Consider the following 19820-nt stretch of genomic DNA (forward strand, 5'->3'; position numbering starts at 1 on the left):
ACAGTTTATGCTTCTGAGAATATTTCTACACATTTACAGTGTGTCATACAGCCTGGTGCAGGGTCTCTTGCAGTTAGTCATGTGCCCACTGAACTCTCTCTGCTGTGCTAAGCTCAAGCCTACAGCTCAAACCTGGTCCTGCTTAGGGATTCAGTTCTGGTACTGACATCACCTCTAACTTGACCAAGTCCTGCTGCAGACTCAGCTTGTTGCCACCACTGTTGCGGGTTCAAACCAGCCACGTCTGTCCCACAGATTGCTACATGCTGTGCTCAGAAATGCCAGAGGACATGACACTTCTGCTTTTGCTTCTGGTTTGGAATAGAGCTAGATAAGAGACTAGGACAGAGGTTTCTACTAGAATGTTCTTGAACCTGGAAAGCTTCCTAAGCCAGAACCTACCGTGAATCATACAGATGATCCAATTGCTCTTGGATACTTGAATTCTTTTCTAGGACAATCACATTCAATGCACAGAGAACAGAAAATTGCATCCAAAACAACAAAGTATGGAATGATGGGTAAGGAGCATAATAATGGATATAAATAATAGTTGCCTAAGATAGATTTTCCCTTCCCACAGAATCACAAAGTTTCATTATTCTCATTCTTCCCTCCTTTGAAGGCATATTTATTGTTAAAAACAAGTTAAGAGCTATTGAAGACATTGGCAGGTACTGAAAAACAGTTCTGTTGCTTACTAGCCCAAATCTCCAGCAGGGTAAAACAGTCAAACAAAGTCCTATAAACCATTTTGTTGGTGAGATCTCAGTTCACACTCAGTTAAGTGGCCTGTTTTGTAGGATTTAATCTGGTGGCATTAGAACCTTGAAATAAATCTCTTACCTACGATTAGAGATGAAGGAGAGATTACCACAGGCAGGAGAGTTGAAGTGGTTTTCTCCATCTTCATTGGTGAGTCAGTGTGAAGACAGAGCAACTACAGAAACATCAGGAAATCAGTATTTCAGCCATTTTCAGGATGTCCAATTCAGGTATTTTCTCCATTGAATTCAACAAGTTTCCAGTTTCAAGATCCTGTTCAGTCCTCTGAAGCAGGTTAGTGGTTTCTTTTATAATGTCACAAATGGCAATGTGTGTTTAGTTAAATAGCAGATTTTAGCAAAATCGGTAAGATGTGACTTGTTTATGACAAAATTGCAAAATTTCTGTGAACAATTTGTATCTAATAAGTAAATATTATTTTAAAATAGCTATGCTAAGTCTTCTTCAATATAGTTAGGGGAATTTGATAGCAAAGGAACAGCTAGGTGACATCTTGGAAGCAAATTGTATGGTGATGGAAGCTGTGTTTAAAGTTAAATCAATTTTAATTAGACAAAGAAAGCTTGAGAACAGTATTGAATGTATGGGAGAGATTTCCACATTTATTTGTCTTTTTTTGTTGAAAGAAGTATTTCTCCCTTTATAGAATAAAAGCCAGTTTACTGTCCCATAGCTGGGGAAAGTATGTCTGTGTGTATATGATTCATAACTCGGAAGTGGCTCACATGCACAGGTTTTTAAGAACTATGACAGAGGCGTTAGTTCCATTGAAATGCTGGGAGCATTTGTGGCTTTACAGTAACCCACTGCCAACTATGACTTGGAGAAGAACAGACACATGTTGCAGAGCAAGACTGACATTTTTAGCTCATAACTGCAGTTCAGCTCTTTCAGCTGGAAAAACTTTCTTCATGGTGCTCAAAAAATTATACTGCACAGCTGTGCATGTGTTACAATAGATCTTACACTGATAAATGTATTCAATACTTTGTTAAACAGGGAAAGAATAATGTTATGATGCATTTATAAAATTCTTCCTGATGTGAAGAGAGTCTTATTATCAGTAATAAATTCAGTAAACTGTCAGCACAGGTGAAAATCTTAACATAAGTATCCATGTAGAACGCTAGGAACAAGGAATGGAATAGATCACTTGCTCTTCTGTCCCAGACTCAATGCACTCAGGATTTCATGAGTAGTAGTGTCTCCCAAAGATCAATCCCAAGCATATCAGTGACAGCCAGGGTCAGTCAACAAGTGGCCTTTGAACTACAACAACCAGTCATTCCACCCCTTTATCTGGCACTAGGACTCCATGAAATCACAGATCTTATGCTGCTGGTGTGGGTAGCACTGTAAGATAAATGTCAATATTCCATGAAATATGATCCTACAACAATACTAAAAATTCACAAAGGAAGCTAAGAATGCCTCATGAGAATGTCTGGAGACAAGGAATTACTAGGAGAATTTTTCTTGCACGGAAGTTTTTAACTTTTTTTAAACATCAGGCATCTGAAAATTGGGGATGGAATAGCTCCATGAGATTGAATGTATCCTCGCTGATGGAACTAAACTTCAAATTTCTTTACAGCTAGAATATGACAAAGTCTCAAATCTGTATCTTCCAAAAGCAACAATGCCTCTGGAGTAGATTAATTTTAAGTAGAGTAGAACTATTTACAACTTTTGTCCAAATGGTAAAATTAAATATGTTTAGCAAGTAGGGTGTTTTCAGTGACACTGTAACTAAATGTGTGCTGAACAATTTTGAGACATTTGTTGCATCTGTGGTGTTCTTCAGGCAATTAGGTGAGCCACAGTTATAGCATTCAGAAATGAACAGTGAGTGATGCATTCATGTGTGCTGGCCATTGAACATGAGCTGTGTATCAGCAATCAGTAAATTTCACAACAGATTCTCGCTGTTGTGAGCTCTGAGGCCTAGGCATCAGGGGCAAATAGATCTATTAGCAGCCACCATTTACAGTTATTTAAGGTCAAGTCACAAACTGCTTAACTGGTGAAGCAATCAAAGATACTGTCTCCAGGCTTAGCAGGCTTATTCAGGCTGTCAGCTGAACTCATAGGGAGGCTTAATTCTGTACCACCAGAGCATGATCCCTTCAAATAGGTCTGAACAGTACTGGAGAAAAATGGTGTGAAGCAAGTGGTGGAATTTTATAAATGACTATTCTCTGGACATTTCTGTAAGGTGTCTATAATTTATATGATTATCACAATATGATCACAATAAATATTCAGTCATAATTAATAATCAACCTTAACAATCATTACAATTAGGACCATATTTCTGAACTTTAAAATTCAGAAAGCTGTTGGCCTCAACACCTCTGGAAATAGACTGATAAGGAAAAATACTGTGCATTTTGCACACTATTCTCTGTATTGTACAAAAGATACACAGAGCTGAATAGCTTTAAGAGGAATTAGTTTTCTCTGTAAATGCAGGAGTAAATAAATGAAACTTGAATTAATTAGATATCACAGGCCTTAAAATCTTAGTGTATGAAGATATTTAACCATATCCTAATATGAATCACACAACCTATTCCTTGCCTGTACAAACTGAACTGATTCCTTCTGACATAAACACATGAAGATGCTGGGATTCTGTTACCTTTTCCAACTGCACTCTGCAACAATCTGCTTATCCAATGCTAAGCTTCACTGCAGCTGGGGACCCTCTACTGGGTCAGTGCAGCCCTACTTCTGTCCAGCTTGTCTGCCCCAGGTGTTTTTCATGCTGTTTTTGCTGATGTAAGTTTTATTCAGTAATAGCATCCACTAACTTAGAGATATATAAGCAGCATGATATTTTCTATTTCCCCAGATTTACAGGATTACATTTTACTGTTTATAAATGCCATTGTATTATTGGAATTAAATTACCGTATAATTATATAATGCTGAATTTTACAATATAAAATCACTCTAATGAAAGTTGCCAAAGGAACAAGACAAGCAAGATTTCTGGAAAGAAAAAAAAAAGGCTGTATATATGTTTATTCACCTTTTGAACACAAACCTGACCATAACACAGGAATCTAATAATAATAAATATGTGTAATTGTTAAAAAAAGTACAGGCAACAAGTAGAAGGGAAAGATGCTGGGAGTCTTCTGAAGGGAAGGACATCAGGCCAGTTCACTTTTAGATATCAGGTCTGCACACAAAATTGGTCTTGACAAAAATTCATAGGAATTCAGAGTCTCTGTTCATAATATTCGCTTAGTTCTAAGGACCAACTACAGCAATTAAAAATTACTACTTATATTTTGTAACAATGTGAATCACTTAAAAAAAAAAATCACGGGGGCACTCCCTTGGCAGGACTCAGAGTGCGTGAGGCTGTACAGGAGGTTCTTTGTAGGCTCTATAAATACCTGGTCAAACAGACAGTAATCTCTCTCCCTCTTCTTCAGATTTCCACTGCACGCCTTGGATCCATGCTCGTAATCAGCTTATGAGCTTCCCTTGACCTACGCTTCTTTTCCTAATGCGTGTCTGACTATGGCTGTCCTCAAAGTCAAATTCACCAAAACCAAGAGGGACAAATTGGCTCAGATCTTATGGATCCTCAACTGGGTTTCTGTAGTGAGTGGGATCATTCTCTTCAGTCTTGGCCTCTTTCTGAAAATAGAGATCAAGAAGCGCAATGAAGTGATGGCAAAAGGGGACATTAACTCTGTCCCCAACATGCTGATCTCTGTAGGGGTCATAGCATGTATCATCAACTTTCTGGGTGGCAAAATCTGCTATGACTGCTCAGATGCAAACAAGTTCTCTCGCTGGAAACTAGTAATGCTGCCCTACATCGTATGTACCTTCTGTTTTACCTTCTGCATCCTGGTGGGTGCTCTCATGTGCTATACCATGAGGAACGAGCTGGAAGAGTCTCTCTATCTGGGACTGAGGGATGCCATTAAGTTCTATAAAGACACAGACATACCTGGGCGATGTTTCTTAAAGAAAACAGTGGATTTGTTACAAATTGGATTCCGTTGCTGTGGAAACAATGGCTTTAGAGACTGGTTTGAAATTCAGTGGGTATCTCCTCGGTATCTGAATATGGCTTCCAAGGAGGTTCTGGAGTAAGTATTTATTAGTCACAGCAAAAAAATCTAGAAGAAAAACTCTTTTGGGACTGGAAAGCCCTTTTTTCTGGACCTTTGCATCATAATTTCAAAAAATGTAGAATGACTAGGTTACTCACAAAATATGCTAAAATATGCTAAATACATGCACAATCAAAAGCTGCCCTTTGCTAAGCCTTTAGGGATGCTAAACAAAGCAAAGATGTATTTCCTTTTTCAGTGTGGTGAATTAGCTACCTCAAATTTTGAATTTCATTTATTGTGAGCTGATAACAGTAAGAAAAAAAGGATTGTACTATCAGTACGTTGCACAGTAAATTCTAAGCACTGAAAGACCCCTCTTCTTCAAGGTATTAGACTTTGCAATCCCAAGTTCAAATCTGTACGTTCACATGTGAGAAACTGCCAAACACCACATATACTGCATAAAAAGCAGAAATCCCCCATTTCTTTCTGCTGGTGGTGCTTCACATGATGTAGCAACTGTGAAATTATATGCACAAAAAGAAGAGTGGTAATACTTACAGAAAAGGTAAAAATTAAAAAAAAAAATTTACTTACAAAAGTAAACAATCCAGTCTGTAATAATTCTTCTAAAGCTGAAAAAGGTCTTCACTGACAAGAGAGTAGTAGCTTCGTATTCCCAGGAAAGACAAATGGAAAGAGCTTGACTGGCATTTGTAAATGCTACATTTTGTTGAACTCAAAAATCAGTGACAGTTTAAAGCCAGAGAAAAGGAGGCCAAAGGTCTTAATTTTACAGAATTTGCAATTTGAAACTGCCAGCATAAGCAAAGCATATATAGAGAGCTGCAAATATACCAGAGGGCAGGACCTAGGAGAATAGAAACAAGAGGGCATCAGCATACAGAAGACACTTGTCTGTGGAAATAAAGCAATACAGGCATTCTCAAGAGAGAGAAGTTAGAAAGTGTCACACAAAACAGACTGACCAGAGCTGTTTCAAGTCTTGGGTCTATGCTGAAAAGTGACATGACAACAAAGACTATCCCTGGGAATTTAGGAGTAGTAGCTTAGTGTGAGGTCAAAAGTAAAATATACTTCCTTTTATTTCTGTGAGAGAGGCAGAAACAGTAATGTTTTACCCAGGGTTTTAATTAAGTTGTGTTTTATTCTGCAGGCTCCTCTGTGCTCTGCCGTTGTTTTGAGAATACACTGTCAGTTAGGTTTTGCCCCATTTAGGCAGAAGGTGGCAGTGAAACGTGTGTGAGCAAAGTAATTTGTAAATGTCTTTTGCTGTGGATAGTTGCTTAATTTTATCTTGACTGGCAGAATCCAAGTTGGTACTGTATAACAAAACTATACCATGACTTCCAAAAATCTACTAGTGAAACATTTGATATGAAATACTTGGAAGCAAAGCCCAGCTGGTAATGTTCTGAAAGGATGGAGAAGGAACCAAGTCTTTCTTGGTTTCAACTTGTACTCTGTGTCAGTAGTTTGTAGATCAAGAGGCAAAGCAGGTGAGATCTGATATACTGTGAACTCACATGTAAGCTTTGCAAAACTGAACTTTTCACCTTCCTGCAAAACCCTCTTCTACAGATCTCTTGCCAACACCACAATTTAACAAGGCATGGAAACAGTCAGTGGGAACAGTAGGAACATGAGGTTACGGCACTACAATGCTACCATTGCTTTGGTTGGGTAAAAACCATCTTTGCTCAAAAGCAAAGATTTGCTTTACAATACCATAACTACTTTGAATTGTAACAGCAAATAGCAGTGAATGTGTAGCTCCACCAATTCTTTTACTGAAGTCTTCCCTTCTAACAGTACCAAGACACAAATGAAATATTTTTTTAATTTACCACTAGCAGAGGAAACACAGTGGCAGGAGGATATAACCCAAGTCTGAAAACTGCTACTGTTGGCAGTAGAAAGGACTCCTCTTTATACCACTCCCGGAACAAAAGAAAGTGTTTTAATTGATGCTTGAAATCAAAAGAGTTTAAGAGATTGTATTTCAACCATCTTAAATGCTGTACTATATTGGGGTCATTAAATATATATAATACCTTGAAACATGGAGGGCCTTTTGCCATCCCAGGTAAGATCTTCCCTTTCACAATGTGCCAGTCTTTCTCTCCTCTGTGAACTTTCTCTTCTCCTCCCACACTGGAGCCCTCTGGTTTGTGCCTCTCCGGCTCCCTTCCCTTCCAGTGCTTGGTTCTGCCTATGCCCACAACATGGCTCACACACTTCAGCCAGGGATATGGTGGCAACAAAATGAAAAGCTAGACTTGAAAATGGAGAAAAATTCATGCCTATCCCACTCCTTACTGGAGCAGGAAATGGCAGGTGAACTTCCTGGTTTACCTGGAAAGAACTTTGAGGAAAATGTTTTTGAGAGAATTTTAAGTAAAACAAAAAAATCCCCACTACAACCCAAATTAGAGGAAGAAAAGAAGAAGAAACAAAAAGGGAGGTTGTATTTAGTGGGCTCACAGCAATAAAACAAAAGCAATTTTTCTGCCATCATAGCACTGACACAAATACTGAGCTTCCTAGCAACTTGTGTTACATTTGAAGGCCCCAAATTCCAGGTCAAGACTGGACCACAGTGTTTCTGCTCTGTTTACCTAATGAGCTTCTTTTAATGATTTCCTTCCCTCTCATTTAGATCAGCTGTACTGGAACAGAAAAATATTATTTGCAAACATTAATAAATGAGTAAGTTTTGGAAAATAATAGAAAATTTACTACTGACAAATAGTGAATGCTGTATATCTAAGTGGAATTATCTATCCTGTATTCCGGTCCCCTTACAAAGGGTAAATGGCCTGGACTTGATAAACCAGAACATGGTTTTCACCGATAGGGCTGTCTCAGGAAATTAGCCTTTTCCACCAAGCATAAGAATAGATACATGCTTAGAGGCTGCTTCCCCAAGGTGTGAGTGTGTCTCTCAGCATCTTAGACACTGTCCAGTTTCTGGAAAAATCTCTTTCTCGGAAGAAAACAGATGCCAAAGATTCATTTATCTTCCAGAAAATCTTGGTTAATTTGAGACTGTGTTCTCTGCCCATCCTATAATTTTTTTTCCTATTCCCCTTTATCTTTCTTCTTTCACCACTTGTTTTCCACCTGATTTATAGAGGAGGGAAATGAGTATTTTTAGCAACAAATACATTTCTTAAAGTTACAGAAAGTGAAGTTACAATAAGTAGAATTTTCCTTGTGAATTAGTCTCAAAACATGTGCCGGACCAGTCCTTGCAATGGGTACAGTGGCAAAAGGCCAGCAGATGATTTCCAGTGCTTCCTGTGGCATACAAAGTTGTTCTTGTATTAGGATCCCTCTCATGGAATGATTATGCTGAAAAATTAATCCAGAAGTAGTGAAATACAGGATTTACAGGGATATAACTTCCATTAGAATTCCACCAAGATAAACAAGTCCAAAAATTGTCTTTAGTATTCAGCACAAAGATACCTAAAAAGGCAACATCTCCTACACCACACTTTAATTCAATATTCAGTGTTCCTGCAGTAAACAACTTTGCCAGTCGAAAGTATATCCTCATTTTCCTTTTGTTATGTTGGAGAGGCCTACATTGCAACAGAGTTGTGTTATTCTAAAATCACAGGCACTGCCTGCTGCTGTCACCAGGTTTGTAATGCCCAGACTTTGTCCTGTTGCAGCCGTCTGAAGAGCAACGTTGACGGGAAGTTTTTGGTGGATGGAGTCCCCTTCAGCTGCTGCAATCCCAGCTCACCTCGGCCCTGCATCCAGTACCAGCTGACAAACAACAGCGCTCACTACAACTATGATTTCCTCACAGAGGAGCTCAATATCTGGATGAAGGGGTGCAGACAGGCCCTGCTGGATTACTACACTGGTATCATGAGATCCATTGGCATTGCAGCATTGCTTATTTGGTTGTTCGAGGTAAGTCTCACAAAAATGAGCATTTTATTAATATCTCAAAGCCTCCTTTTCATATCACATAGTTTCACCATATAGACAGTACTTGCAGTCGTGGCATATCATCCCTTTAGAAGTAGATTGGGCTGCTGGTTATGCAATCAAAATAAGCACATCACAGGCAAGCTACACGCCTGCAAAGCTGCAGTGTTCCTGCTGACGTCTATAAGGAAGAGCTCTCTGGATGTTGTCATCTGCAAGTAAAGGACTCCCCAATGGCACAGGCTCCAATAGTTTTCTTACCTTTTTAGCATGTTTTAGTTTTCTGACTATTGCTCTTTTTATTACATAAATATTAACATTGTAATTTAAGTAGTTCACAACAGTCCTCAGGCAGTTCTAGGAGGGGTTGTGGTGGCAGAAATAACCTGAAGCATGTGAAAAGCTGTGAGGCAGCTCTCTGTGTTCCCTTAAATATTGACAAGCTGATCCTGATTCCAACAGAACAATGAAAGTGGAACTTTTTCCTAAGCTTAGACTTCAGCCTCTGCCATCCTTCTTAATTTTCATGCCTTGGCATGCTTGACACATATGGCTTACAAGGGAATAATTAAACCTCCTCAGAAGAAATACTGATTTAATCTATGTCAGTGGAAAAAAAAATCCACTGAAATTAACATACTACAATTTTTTCTTTCCTAGTGACTGATGGATCCATTAGTTGATCATCCATTTGACATCAGTTAGTTGCAGTCTCTGAGGCCACAAGGTTCACAAGGAATTCTAGGTATTTATATGCAAGGAGGATTGCTACCTGAAGAATGAAGAGAGAATCAATCCATCTCTCCCTGCTATCTTTCTTTTAAAATGTAATTAACTGGAAAAGTGGTTAGACATATTGTTAGGATAAAGAGTCTGTCTGCTTTACACAGTTATGAGGCCTGTAAACACACAAGTCAGAAAACTGAGCGATAGGACAGGCTGCAATTTCAGCTGTTTAACCACGAACTGTTTCTTACAGCTCTCTGTACTCATTGGTGTCCGGTACCTGCAGACAGCCATGAAGAATGTCCTTCTGCTAGGAGATCTGGAGGGTGAATCAGATGGTTGGTTACTAGAAAATAGTTTTGTGGAAACTGCCAAATACAACATCAACATCATTAAGAATCTCGGCAAAGCCAACCAAATCTCCACTGTCTCAGGCATGAACGACCCCAACATTAATGTTCAAAACACAGACTGTGACAAAACTAATATTACAACAAAATCTATCCCTGCAGCTAGGTAGGCAAATCTTCCAAGAAATGACATCACAAGTGTAGCTTTGCTCTATTACAGTCCTACAGTCACCAGATTTTATCTGGTGGGGAAAAAAAAGTAGAAAAACTAGTAAAACAATTGAACAAACCAGACTGGTGACAGCTCCAAAAATGCTGATACTTCTTTGGATGGATGTGTTTTTACTTGTAAAATTCCTGATTCTCAACACTGCAAGAAATTTCTGGAATCTCCCCCACTTTCTCTACTTTACTTAGAGACTTCTATCATGGTCTGAATGCATCACAATAATCATTATGCACAAGCAAATATTTCAGACAAGGTGAGTCTACATGTACAAACATACAGATTAGTTGAATAGGAACCAAAGATGTCATTACACCTATAAAATCTCAGGAGCAGGGAAATCCCAAAAGAAATTATTACACTGGATAAAAAGCTTATTTGTAAAAAAGAAGATAAAACCTGAAGATTCTGCTGGTGCAAGTTAGGAAAGGGGAAATTTTAACAAAAATATACATATATGACAGCCTACAAGAATCCACCATGTATATGAAATTCAGGTGAAGTCAATAAAAGTTACCACAAAAGTATTTCACTTGTTTTTCCCAAAATGTCTGAAGTACCTTTTCACTTTCCCCTCCAATAGTTTAGGCAATGCTAGTTGCCCCACTTCCCTGAAAGTCAGAGTACAACTGAGAGGAGTTCTCTGCTTAAGAAAACTGCTGGCTTGTGCAGGGGTATTTAAACTTCCAACTAGCATGTGATAGCACAAGTTTAAAAACAAGTAGATACTTTCTATGAAACAAACGCTGATGATCCTAGATGCTTGAAAGCTCCTAGTTTCAAAAGTACTTAGCACACTGATCCAGGGGTGGGAAGGTAAGAGGTTTGTAATCAATGAAGGCAGACAGACTGACAGCTTGCACATCATGCCCCTGCTACAGTCCTCAGGAGCTCTGTCAATGCATGGAGTGAAAGCTTTCAATGCATAAAACACCTGAAGTTACAGGATGCCCTAGGACTGTAACTGATCATTAATAGTCAGCAGGAGAAAAGTACCAATAAAAAACAGAGGTGGAAAGACCAAATGAAATATTTTACATGTTACTGCTGGGAGTGCATTCTTTAGATAATGAAGTAAACAAAATTTTATCACTGAAATATTTTAAATAAAGCCATTCCTGCTTTTGAAACTGTTCAAAATAACAGTAAAAATTTCTCTACCTAAATACTGTTGTATCCCATGAGAAAAAGCAAAAATTATACTATAAGGATATATTGTAAATAAATTGTGCAATGCAATAATCTGTAGTGTAATTCCAGGAGTCTATGTGCATGACCATAATTTCAACTGTAATTCCTTCACTGCCCAACATGATAGGCCTACACTTAAGTATATTAAAACCCCTTCAAAGAACTAGATTTATAAACTGAGACTTCTTTCTACAAGAACTCTTAATTCTCCCCTTTGCACTGCACTTACCTGTATGCCTACTTCTTGTCTTCCTTGCAATCACTTTGCCCAGTGGGTGATTAAAACTTAACTGGTGTGTAATTCCTTCAGCCATTTCTGGAAGCCAGAAGTACTTACCAGCAGCTCTATAATTAGCTGATGATACAGGCTGGAAATGAATGAATGCAGAGAGTTGTGGTTCCTTGAGAGATCAGGGAAAAGACACTCCTTGTATTGCTAACTAATCAGATTTTGCATGTTTTTCTTTAAATACAGTGTAATTTTTTTCAGATAAGTATGCCAAGTGTCATCTGGTGAGTCAATAGTCACTTCCTCAAGACAATTTTATTCTATTTTTGGTACAACAGTCCTAGACCTCAATAACTAAAGCTTGTAGAATTATAAGAACCGTAAGCTCACTCATTTGATAGCTTTCAAGTTAATGGGTTTGTCAAGAGTCTGCTCTGAAAAAATACATTTGGAAGGAAGAGTGAACTGATGAGCCAGCCTCAGCATCTTTATCAAGACAAAAAAATGCCATCCAGCAGCAGCTGTAACACATTACCACAAAGAGCAGAGGTGTAAGTATCCAGCTATACAATTTTCTCTGGCCCCCACACAGCTAATTTACTTGCATATGAACAAAACACATTTTACCGTAAAGGATTCAGCAGCATTTAGCATATTAAACTTTGTCTCTCAGCTAAACTGCAGCAGTGGAATGTGACTGGTTTTGAAATTAGCTTACTTTCAGCATACATCTCACAGGCAACAGTTCTTGTCTGACCTATTACCAGTAATCACTAAGTCATTCGACTGCTAATTTCTATCCTGTCTAGGCATTCAGAGTCTCCCCCGATAGGGATACATTACAAAAAGATAATAGCTCACTTCACAGTATCAGGATAAAATTTACTTTTGTTAATAAATGCTTTCTTCTTTGCTTTGTATTTACTGATTTCCTCAGAACATGGGAAGTGCTACACCCTACATATCCCAGCTTCCTTTCTAGCACCTGTCATGACCGTTTAGGTTTCCTGTAGTATTTCACACCAGAGGCACTGGATCAAGGAAACAAACTCAGGCAGCAGCACAGACTCCATCTTTAACTCTCCGTAATTCATAAAGACAGAGACGGCATTAGTGAGCCAAGCCTTTAAGCCAGGGCATCTGCTCAGATACAGAAATAAATACGATTCAGGGGACACTTGTTATCCTATTTGTTACTAATGCCTAATCCAGTCAAAATTTATAACAATACAGAAAATGCCAGAGTAAGGAACTTACCTATGCATAAAACTGTCTTCTTTATCAAGTTATTAATTTAAAAAATAAAATAAACACTGTAATGTTCAGTTTCTGATGAAGGCACAATGAGAGTTTCTTTAGAAACTGCATGTACCATGCTCTTCCTTAAAAGCTTGAGCATTGCCACTGAAAACACTTGCTCTATGCTGATCACAGAGAAAAATAGTACGAAATATAAACACGCAGCACATCTAGGATTTTGTTTAAATGAACATAGTTCAAGCAGATCTTCATCACCTTGGGATGAACATCTCAATTCTTGTACCCAAAGAGGCCAATATTAAATTTCAGGCACAATTAAGGAGGAGATAAAGTTCTGCAGTCTTCTGAGAAAGGCTAACAACACATCTTCACAAATACAGCAAGGACTTCAAATGATCATGAAATCCACAGTCCCCACTTTGTGCTTCACAACATTTTGCTGCAGCTCATTCACTCAAGCATAAAGCCTAGAAATCTAAAATTAAGTCTGATGGACTCTAAGTTGTTTGACAACCTGTACTTATACAGCACAAACTATACTCCTTTTTGACACTGATCTCATGAACAGCAAAACCAAAAGTCAGGTCCTACTTCAATATCTCATGTTTAACTCTGTACCTGGTCTCTTACTCATGGTTACACAAAACCACATATATATCACCTCTTGGAATTTCAGCTTGCTCTCCTTCAATGCAAATTTCCTTTACTTCACTTTCGTGAACGATTTTGACTGTACTGAAACCAACTTCAGAGAAATGTAGCTAGGATTAGAAACAACTAGATTTGAGACACATGTAAGGAAGTGGATTTTCATTATTAGCCATTTTTTCCTGTATGAACCTTCCAATTTAGCCTACCTGGAAAACACTGATAATAACAAAGAGAAGAGATTGTGCCACAGAAATTAAACTACTTCTATTTTTGATAAAATCTTTGAACACCTTGTCAAGTAATAGGTTAGAAGAATCTAAGTAACAGCATAGATGCTGTATTATGAATCTGAATAGTTTACATTGGAGATTATTCAAGGTTGTTGTCTAGAAAATAAGTGGATTTCAACCATAATGCAGAGCATATAATAGTGAAAATACTCCTCTACATAACTTTGTACATTGAGATTTTTATTACACAAGAAATACTGCTGTGTCTTTTCTTTTTTCCCTTAATTAACAGGATTCCTCTTCTAATTTTCTTCAGAAAATTTCTATTAGTAGACTTCAACCTATCTACCTCTACCTGTCGCCTTTTCAGGAAATCAGTTCTTAAAAACCATTTACTGAGAATAAGTATAAAAAGCAACATCATTAACACCCAAATGGTGCCCAAAGCTTGAACAAAGCAGTGAACATGATGACAACCAGCAGCCTGTAACTTTAAGAGCAAGAAGAACTGGCCATATCTATGTAAAAGATGTCTTGACTGCTTGTTTAGGTCTATAATAAGTCACTTTTTTTTTTTAAAAGTATGTATCACACAGCACGTGAGACCAGCACCATAAAGTTTCTCTTTCTAGAGACTAAGTATCTGCCAAACAGTACAGCCAGTTCTTCAAGAAGATACAAAACCAGATGCACTCAACTAGATCAGTTTCAGGGCATATAAATATTAAATTCTGTACTTTTAACTTCTTTTAGAAATTTATGTGGACAGTGTAGGAATTTGCATCTGTAAAATACTAGGACATGTTTCACGTGGAGCGTATCTTTACATAAGAAAAGGCATCCTACCATTCCTTACAGTATGACCAAGATACAGCCTACATGGATAACTGATAGTTTACCAACCATTTTCCAGCTCTTCTCCTTTCCCATACTGACAGACACCACTATAACACACTTGGTAAAATGGACTGTGCGGTGCCAAAGTGCCTCCAAATAAAAACTGAATAATCTACAAGAAGTTACTTTATTTCCTTTTTTTTTAAATATACATATACAAGATATTTTATTTCAAAAGCACAAGAACATTATACAAGTTTCAAATTTACATTTTTGCAATTTAAGATACCAGTATGTGCATTATCAAATAACTTCTGTCAGCTTGGATGGAACAGAAATAAGTGGCATAAGCATCTTGCAGTCACTAAATACAGATTATACTCACAGTGAACAAAACTGCATAGTAATTTATGAAATGAAAGATGACCACGCTAGTCAGTGAACTATAGGGGAGCCCATTTGCTAAATTAGTATGTGCAAATGTAAACTCAACTTTCCTCTCCCACTTCTTTAACTACAAAGAGATTTCCAGAGCTTTAAAGAAGCTCACTTGCCCTTACCAGCTCCTGTCCTTGTATACTACAGTTCAGACAGAAAACAAAATAAAGTGATCTCACTGTATACTGGATAATGGAAATTTTGTATCAGTGAAGTGCAAGATAACTGAAAGGTCTTGATAACTGAATATGTAAATATCAGAGGGAAACAGTAAGAGAATACAGGTTTGGTACCAATGAGGCATTTGCCAGTCTTAATTCAATATTTTTCTTTGTAAGCAGTGTTTTGATGATATAAAAATCACCAGCGCATGCAAGTTTTCATGACAACTGTTCTAAACTTCTCTAAAACATGTTTTAGAGAAGACTAACAGCATTAATATTTGTCTTCTAAGAGTTTAATATTCAGGTTTAAAATCTGACAGAATCAAAATAAGGAGAATGGTCTTAATTTCAAGTAAGAGAATACCTGGAAAATATATCAAAGCCAACTTTTTATATCACTGGGGAAGGATTACAGCAGAAGTTTTTAAAAAGTATTTGAAACCAGAACAATGTTTGAGATCATTGGTATTCCATATTTAGATTCATTATGGTGCTGTGCAGTGCACTCATACATACATACTCAAAAAACATTTTTAAAAAACCCAGAAGAATGGTATTTAAATCTAAATCATTAATTGTGATTCTACTATCTCTCACGTAATTGTGGGAAAAGAAAAGAAAACAATAAAGAAATCACACAAAAACATTCAGACATTAATTTGAAAAAGTCCCCTTGAAAGCCTGATTTAAATGGCACCAAAGAATCTAAAAATAGCAAAGGGGCAGGGAAATGAAGGATAGTGACAACTTCAAACTTTCTCGGGAGATGCCATTTCCATATGAAAGAGTTTGTATCCATCACATTACAAATTCTCTCATGTATATTATGGCTGAAATTCAGAAAACAGAACAACAAACATTTAGAACTGAAGCACAATCACATATCATTGAGAGAGAGTTCAATCACAATGTGCTATTAACTACTGAAGGGCAAAGAGACAGATTTAGCCACCTTTTCTTCCCTTTTCTGCTCTACCTGGCACTGAACCACTGAACATGCCTCCCAAAACACAATTTCATTTATGCAGACTCCAAAACATGCTCAAACAACAGTGACAGAGGATAACGAGCAGAAAATCCCTTAGATAAGGGCAAACTTATTTCTGATTCTAAAACTTGCTGGTTTTGGGCCTTGATTTAAGTCCAGTGACAGCTTTGAAGGCTGTTTACTTCACTGAGGTCTCTGGCTCGGTAGCTTACGGAGCTACACCACAACTACATACCTGCAGTATTTTCTCTTTCGATTCTTGGGGAAGGCCTCAGAAGATAAACTGTACAAGAAGTAAAACTAACCACAACCTAGGCAAACGGTGAAGCCCCAGACCTCTTATGATATACACTAATGGAGGATAATTTCATTAGATAAAGTGCAGTTCTGGCAATGCAAAAAGCACAGACTTAATTCTTTGATGCAACAAGCAAGATGGTAATCCCTCCATGCACTATCTATTCCACACTTCTCATTTAAAGAATTCATCAATGAAAATTCTTCATTAAATCCCAAGGTATATCTGAATACAAGCTTTTTCTGTAAAATTTATTTTTTATTTTACCTGTTGCTGCAGGTGACTAAAGACCTTGCACCACTTCCACTCCAATACGATCTCGATCTATTTAAAGCTTCACTAAGCTTGGGAAATAGACCCAGGAAGAAGGTAAAGGAGGCTTTTTCTTGGCAACACCATTTACATATGTTCTCAAGTCATGGAAGAGACAAGTGTGGTGTGTGCTCTGAAAAACAGCATTTGGGAACTGTCCTCATGAAAACACATAAAACAATCTGAACTTCTGAAAAAAATGGAAATATTTCTGGTTCAGTAATAATTACAGAATGTGATTTTCCTTTTTTTGGAAAGGAAAAAAGAGGAAAATATGTGATACGAGTTTCTGTTTCAATGCATCAGTGATACATCCAACCTAGAGAATCCATCAATTAATTGTCTGAACTACAGAAACCACTTGAGTAGATTTTTTACTGCCACCTTCCTTTCCTTTTCCAAAGCATTGCCACAGGTCAGAGTTTTCCCTAAAATCAAGAGACTCAGAGCAGCTGCCAGTTGAATCCAAAGAAGATCTGATTTGTTTCTTGGCTCCTGGCAATCTCCTCTATGATGCAGTGCTGCTGCCACAGCAGATGGAGCTTCCGGTAACGCTCCTGACATAAGTGCAGGGGATTTCCTCTTCTTCAGAGGAAAAGAGAACAACCAGTTAGCATATCAGAATAGCAACTGACAAACTGTCCAATTAATAGGCTAACATTAACTCTAGACTAATTAAATACTAATTAAATTCCAAACAAGTCTGTCGGAAATGCAAAAATATCTCTACTTGTGACAAGCAATGACTGCCATTTCTGTGATGATATTTCAGCAATGGCAGTTCTCATATGTTTCTGATGAAATGCATACAAAGCATTCTTGAGACAAGTAAGAAAGTTTAACAGTACTAAAAAAGTGTATTTTCTCATTATAAACTACCCACTTCTGACTGGAAACTGCCATCAGTTCCCCAGGTCAAGATATGCATTACATACAGTGTTGTACACACTAGCCAGAAGAATGTGTTGTCCAATGAGTATAAGAAGGAAAAAAAGATAAAAATGGAGAATTAGGAAGTCAGGCATTTACTTACTTCAGACCCGGATCTGTTTCTCCATATTCATCCAAATAGGGTGCAGGATATAAGCAGCCCCTGGTTTTACCTTCAATGAGGACAACTTTGCATTCCCTGATTCTTAAAGAAAAGAATAGCTACATTTAAAATACAACTCCAATCAGGATCTTCCCTTTCTGGTGAGCTATAATTTATGTCAAAGTATTGTTTCTTTATCTCAGACAAAAAGAAGCAAACGCTTTGACAATGTTGTGACTTCTGGCTACTTACTTGAGAAACATGCAGACTCCAGCTCCACACTGAAGAGCATGAGAAGTACAGGCTCCCAGCTCCTCCCCATTCACCAGCTCCTGACAGCAAGTGTTCTGGGAACACAGCATTGCCCCACAGAATAAACACAATACTGGGTGCTTTTGCTCATCATCAGAAGACCGTGGGCATCTAAAAGAAGCGTAACCAGCATGTCACAGCAGAAACCAAAACTTTAAAAGAAATTTTAACTAAAGCTTTATGTTCCTTAAGAAAACCCCAAAAAGACCTATCCAACCAATTTAAAACCCCAAATCACAATCAAACAAAAGCCTAAGACATATCATATCACAATCAAATAACATATCTGCCTCCTCATGTTGTATTTTTACACTGTTTGAAATAATTATCTGCAAGATGTCTCCTTTGAGTAGGAGGTTGAACTAGATGATCAACAGAAATCCCTTCTGACCTCAATTATCCTATGATTCACACTTCTTGGCAAAAAACAGTGCCATCATCTGAGCTTGTTGTGTCCAGTGCAAAAATAATTTTTGGGCTTATGGCCAAACCAAATGCACATTCTGCAGGAGAAAAGTGACCAGCAGACTAAGCTATAAAAATTTTATATGCTGCCTTATCAAACACAAGTGACTTCATTTAGCAAGCTGTTGTGCTTCACATTTAAAATGAACAGGTGCTAGTATAGGTCAGTATAACCATAACAACGCCTTCACTATAAAATAATTTCTGTATTCTTTCAATACCAGTTACAGTAACTGCAAGAATATAAAATTCACTAAAAGCGACAAAACTCCTAAGAAAACAACTAAATATGCCACATCTTACCTAAACTGAGAGGCTTGATTCAGAAGGCAACTGTAGTCTTCAGGAAGCTCTATTAAATGATTTCTTTTCCTAGGATACCTGGGTAAGTGGAATACAAGTATTATGAGAATAAAAAAGATCAAAGCAAACAATGGACTAAATAACCACAAACTCCTGCTAAGCTTTTGGTCATTTCTGCAGAAGTCTACAATTCTAGAGCAATTCTTCAGTCCCGGAATCCCAAATGAGATGCTCCACATGGGAGCTTCAACATTTCTATATTCTAGCAAAGGTGCTGAACTTAAATTTCACATACAACATACATGTATGAAGACATTTCCTATTTCAGTTAGCTTTTGGTCTTTCCTAGAGCAGGACAGATTACTTGTCTAACAATGTTGTACAATCTCAATAAAGAGTCAATGTATGAGGAATAATAAACAAGAGATTTAAAGAGAAATGTACTTCTAGCAGTAGGGCAGAAGGAATAAAACATGAAGTCTGACTTGCCCACAATAAGCATTTCATTCTTTCAAGTGTTTTAAGTCAAAACCAGAAGAAAACAACAACAACAAGCTTACCTTATTGCAATGCTTTTCCCTTTCAAACAACTTAACACCACTGGATCAGCACACCACCTATTTCAAACAAACATTTGCAGATTACAGTATTTGATAAAAATATACATTTAGGTTCATTAAATTAAACTAGTAAGTGATAAGCAAACACAAAACACTGATAAAAAGCACTGACAGTTCTACCTAAAACTTTGCAAGATAAAAACAGGGGTGTTTTTTAATAGTTTTCATCAGGAGAATGTTTTGCATACAGGAGGAAAAACCTATGTGAAAAAAGACTTAAAAATACTATCATGCACATAAAACCACTAGATTTACACAGAGTTAAACAATGCAAGTAGTCTTCAGACATACTCAGTTCCTCAACGAGGGCTACAATACACAGCACCTTTTGAAATACATATGCTAGAAGATAC

The 19820-nt window shown here is 37.5% G+C and overlaps 2 protein-coding genes across 3 annotated transcripts in view; one reads left to right on the plus strand and one right to left on the minus strand.

Moving 5' to 3' along the window:
• Positions 1–4320: 4320 nt before the first annotated feature.
• On the plus strand, positions 4321–10080 carry LOC131559411 (photoreceptor outer segment membrane glycoprotein 2). Its single transcript, XM_058807759.1, has 3 exons — positions 4321–4901; positions 8570–8816; positions 9814–10080. Exons 1-3 carry the CDS (start codon positions 4321–4323, stop codon positions 10078–10080), a joined length of 1095 nt encoding a protein of 364 aa, XP_058663742.1.
• Positions 10081–14736: 4656 nt separating this feature from the next.
• UBR1 (ubiquitin protein ligase E3 component n-recognin 1) overlaps positions 14737–19820 on the minus strand; it is a 59003-nt gene continuing 53919 nt past the window's right edge. For both annotated transcript variants that reach the window (XM_058806194.1, XM_058806193.1), the window contains exons 43-47: positions 19408–19464; positions 18848–18925; positions 18020–18190; positions 17768–17869; positions 14737–17319 (exon numbers count right to left, since the gene is read on the minus strand). In XM_058806194.1, the coding sequence (XP_058662177.1) occupies positions 17178–17319; positions 17768–17869; positions 18020–18190; positions 18848–18925; positions 19408–19464 (550 nt within the window). In that variant the 3' untranslated portion in view covers positions 14737–17177. The remainder of the gene's footprint in view (positions 17320–17767; positions 17870–18019; positions 18191–18847; positions 18926–19407; positions 19465–19820) is intronic.

The sequence above is a fragment of the Ammospiza caudacuta genome, chromosome 6, assembly GCF_027887145.1.
Source record: "Ammospiza caudacuta isolate bAmmCau1 chromosome 6, bAmmCau1.pri, whole genome shotgun sequence".
NCBI lineage: Eukaryota > Metazoa > Chordata > Aves > Passeriformes > Passerellidae > Ammospiza > Ammospiza caudacuta.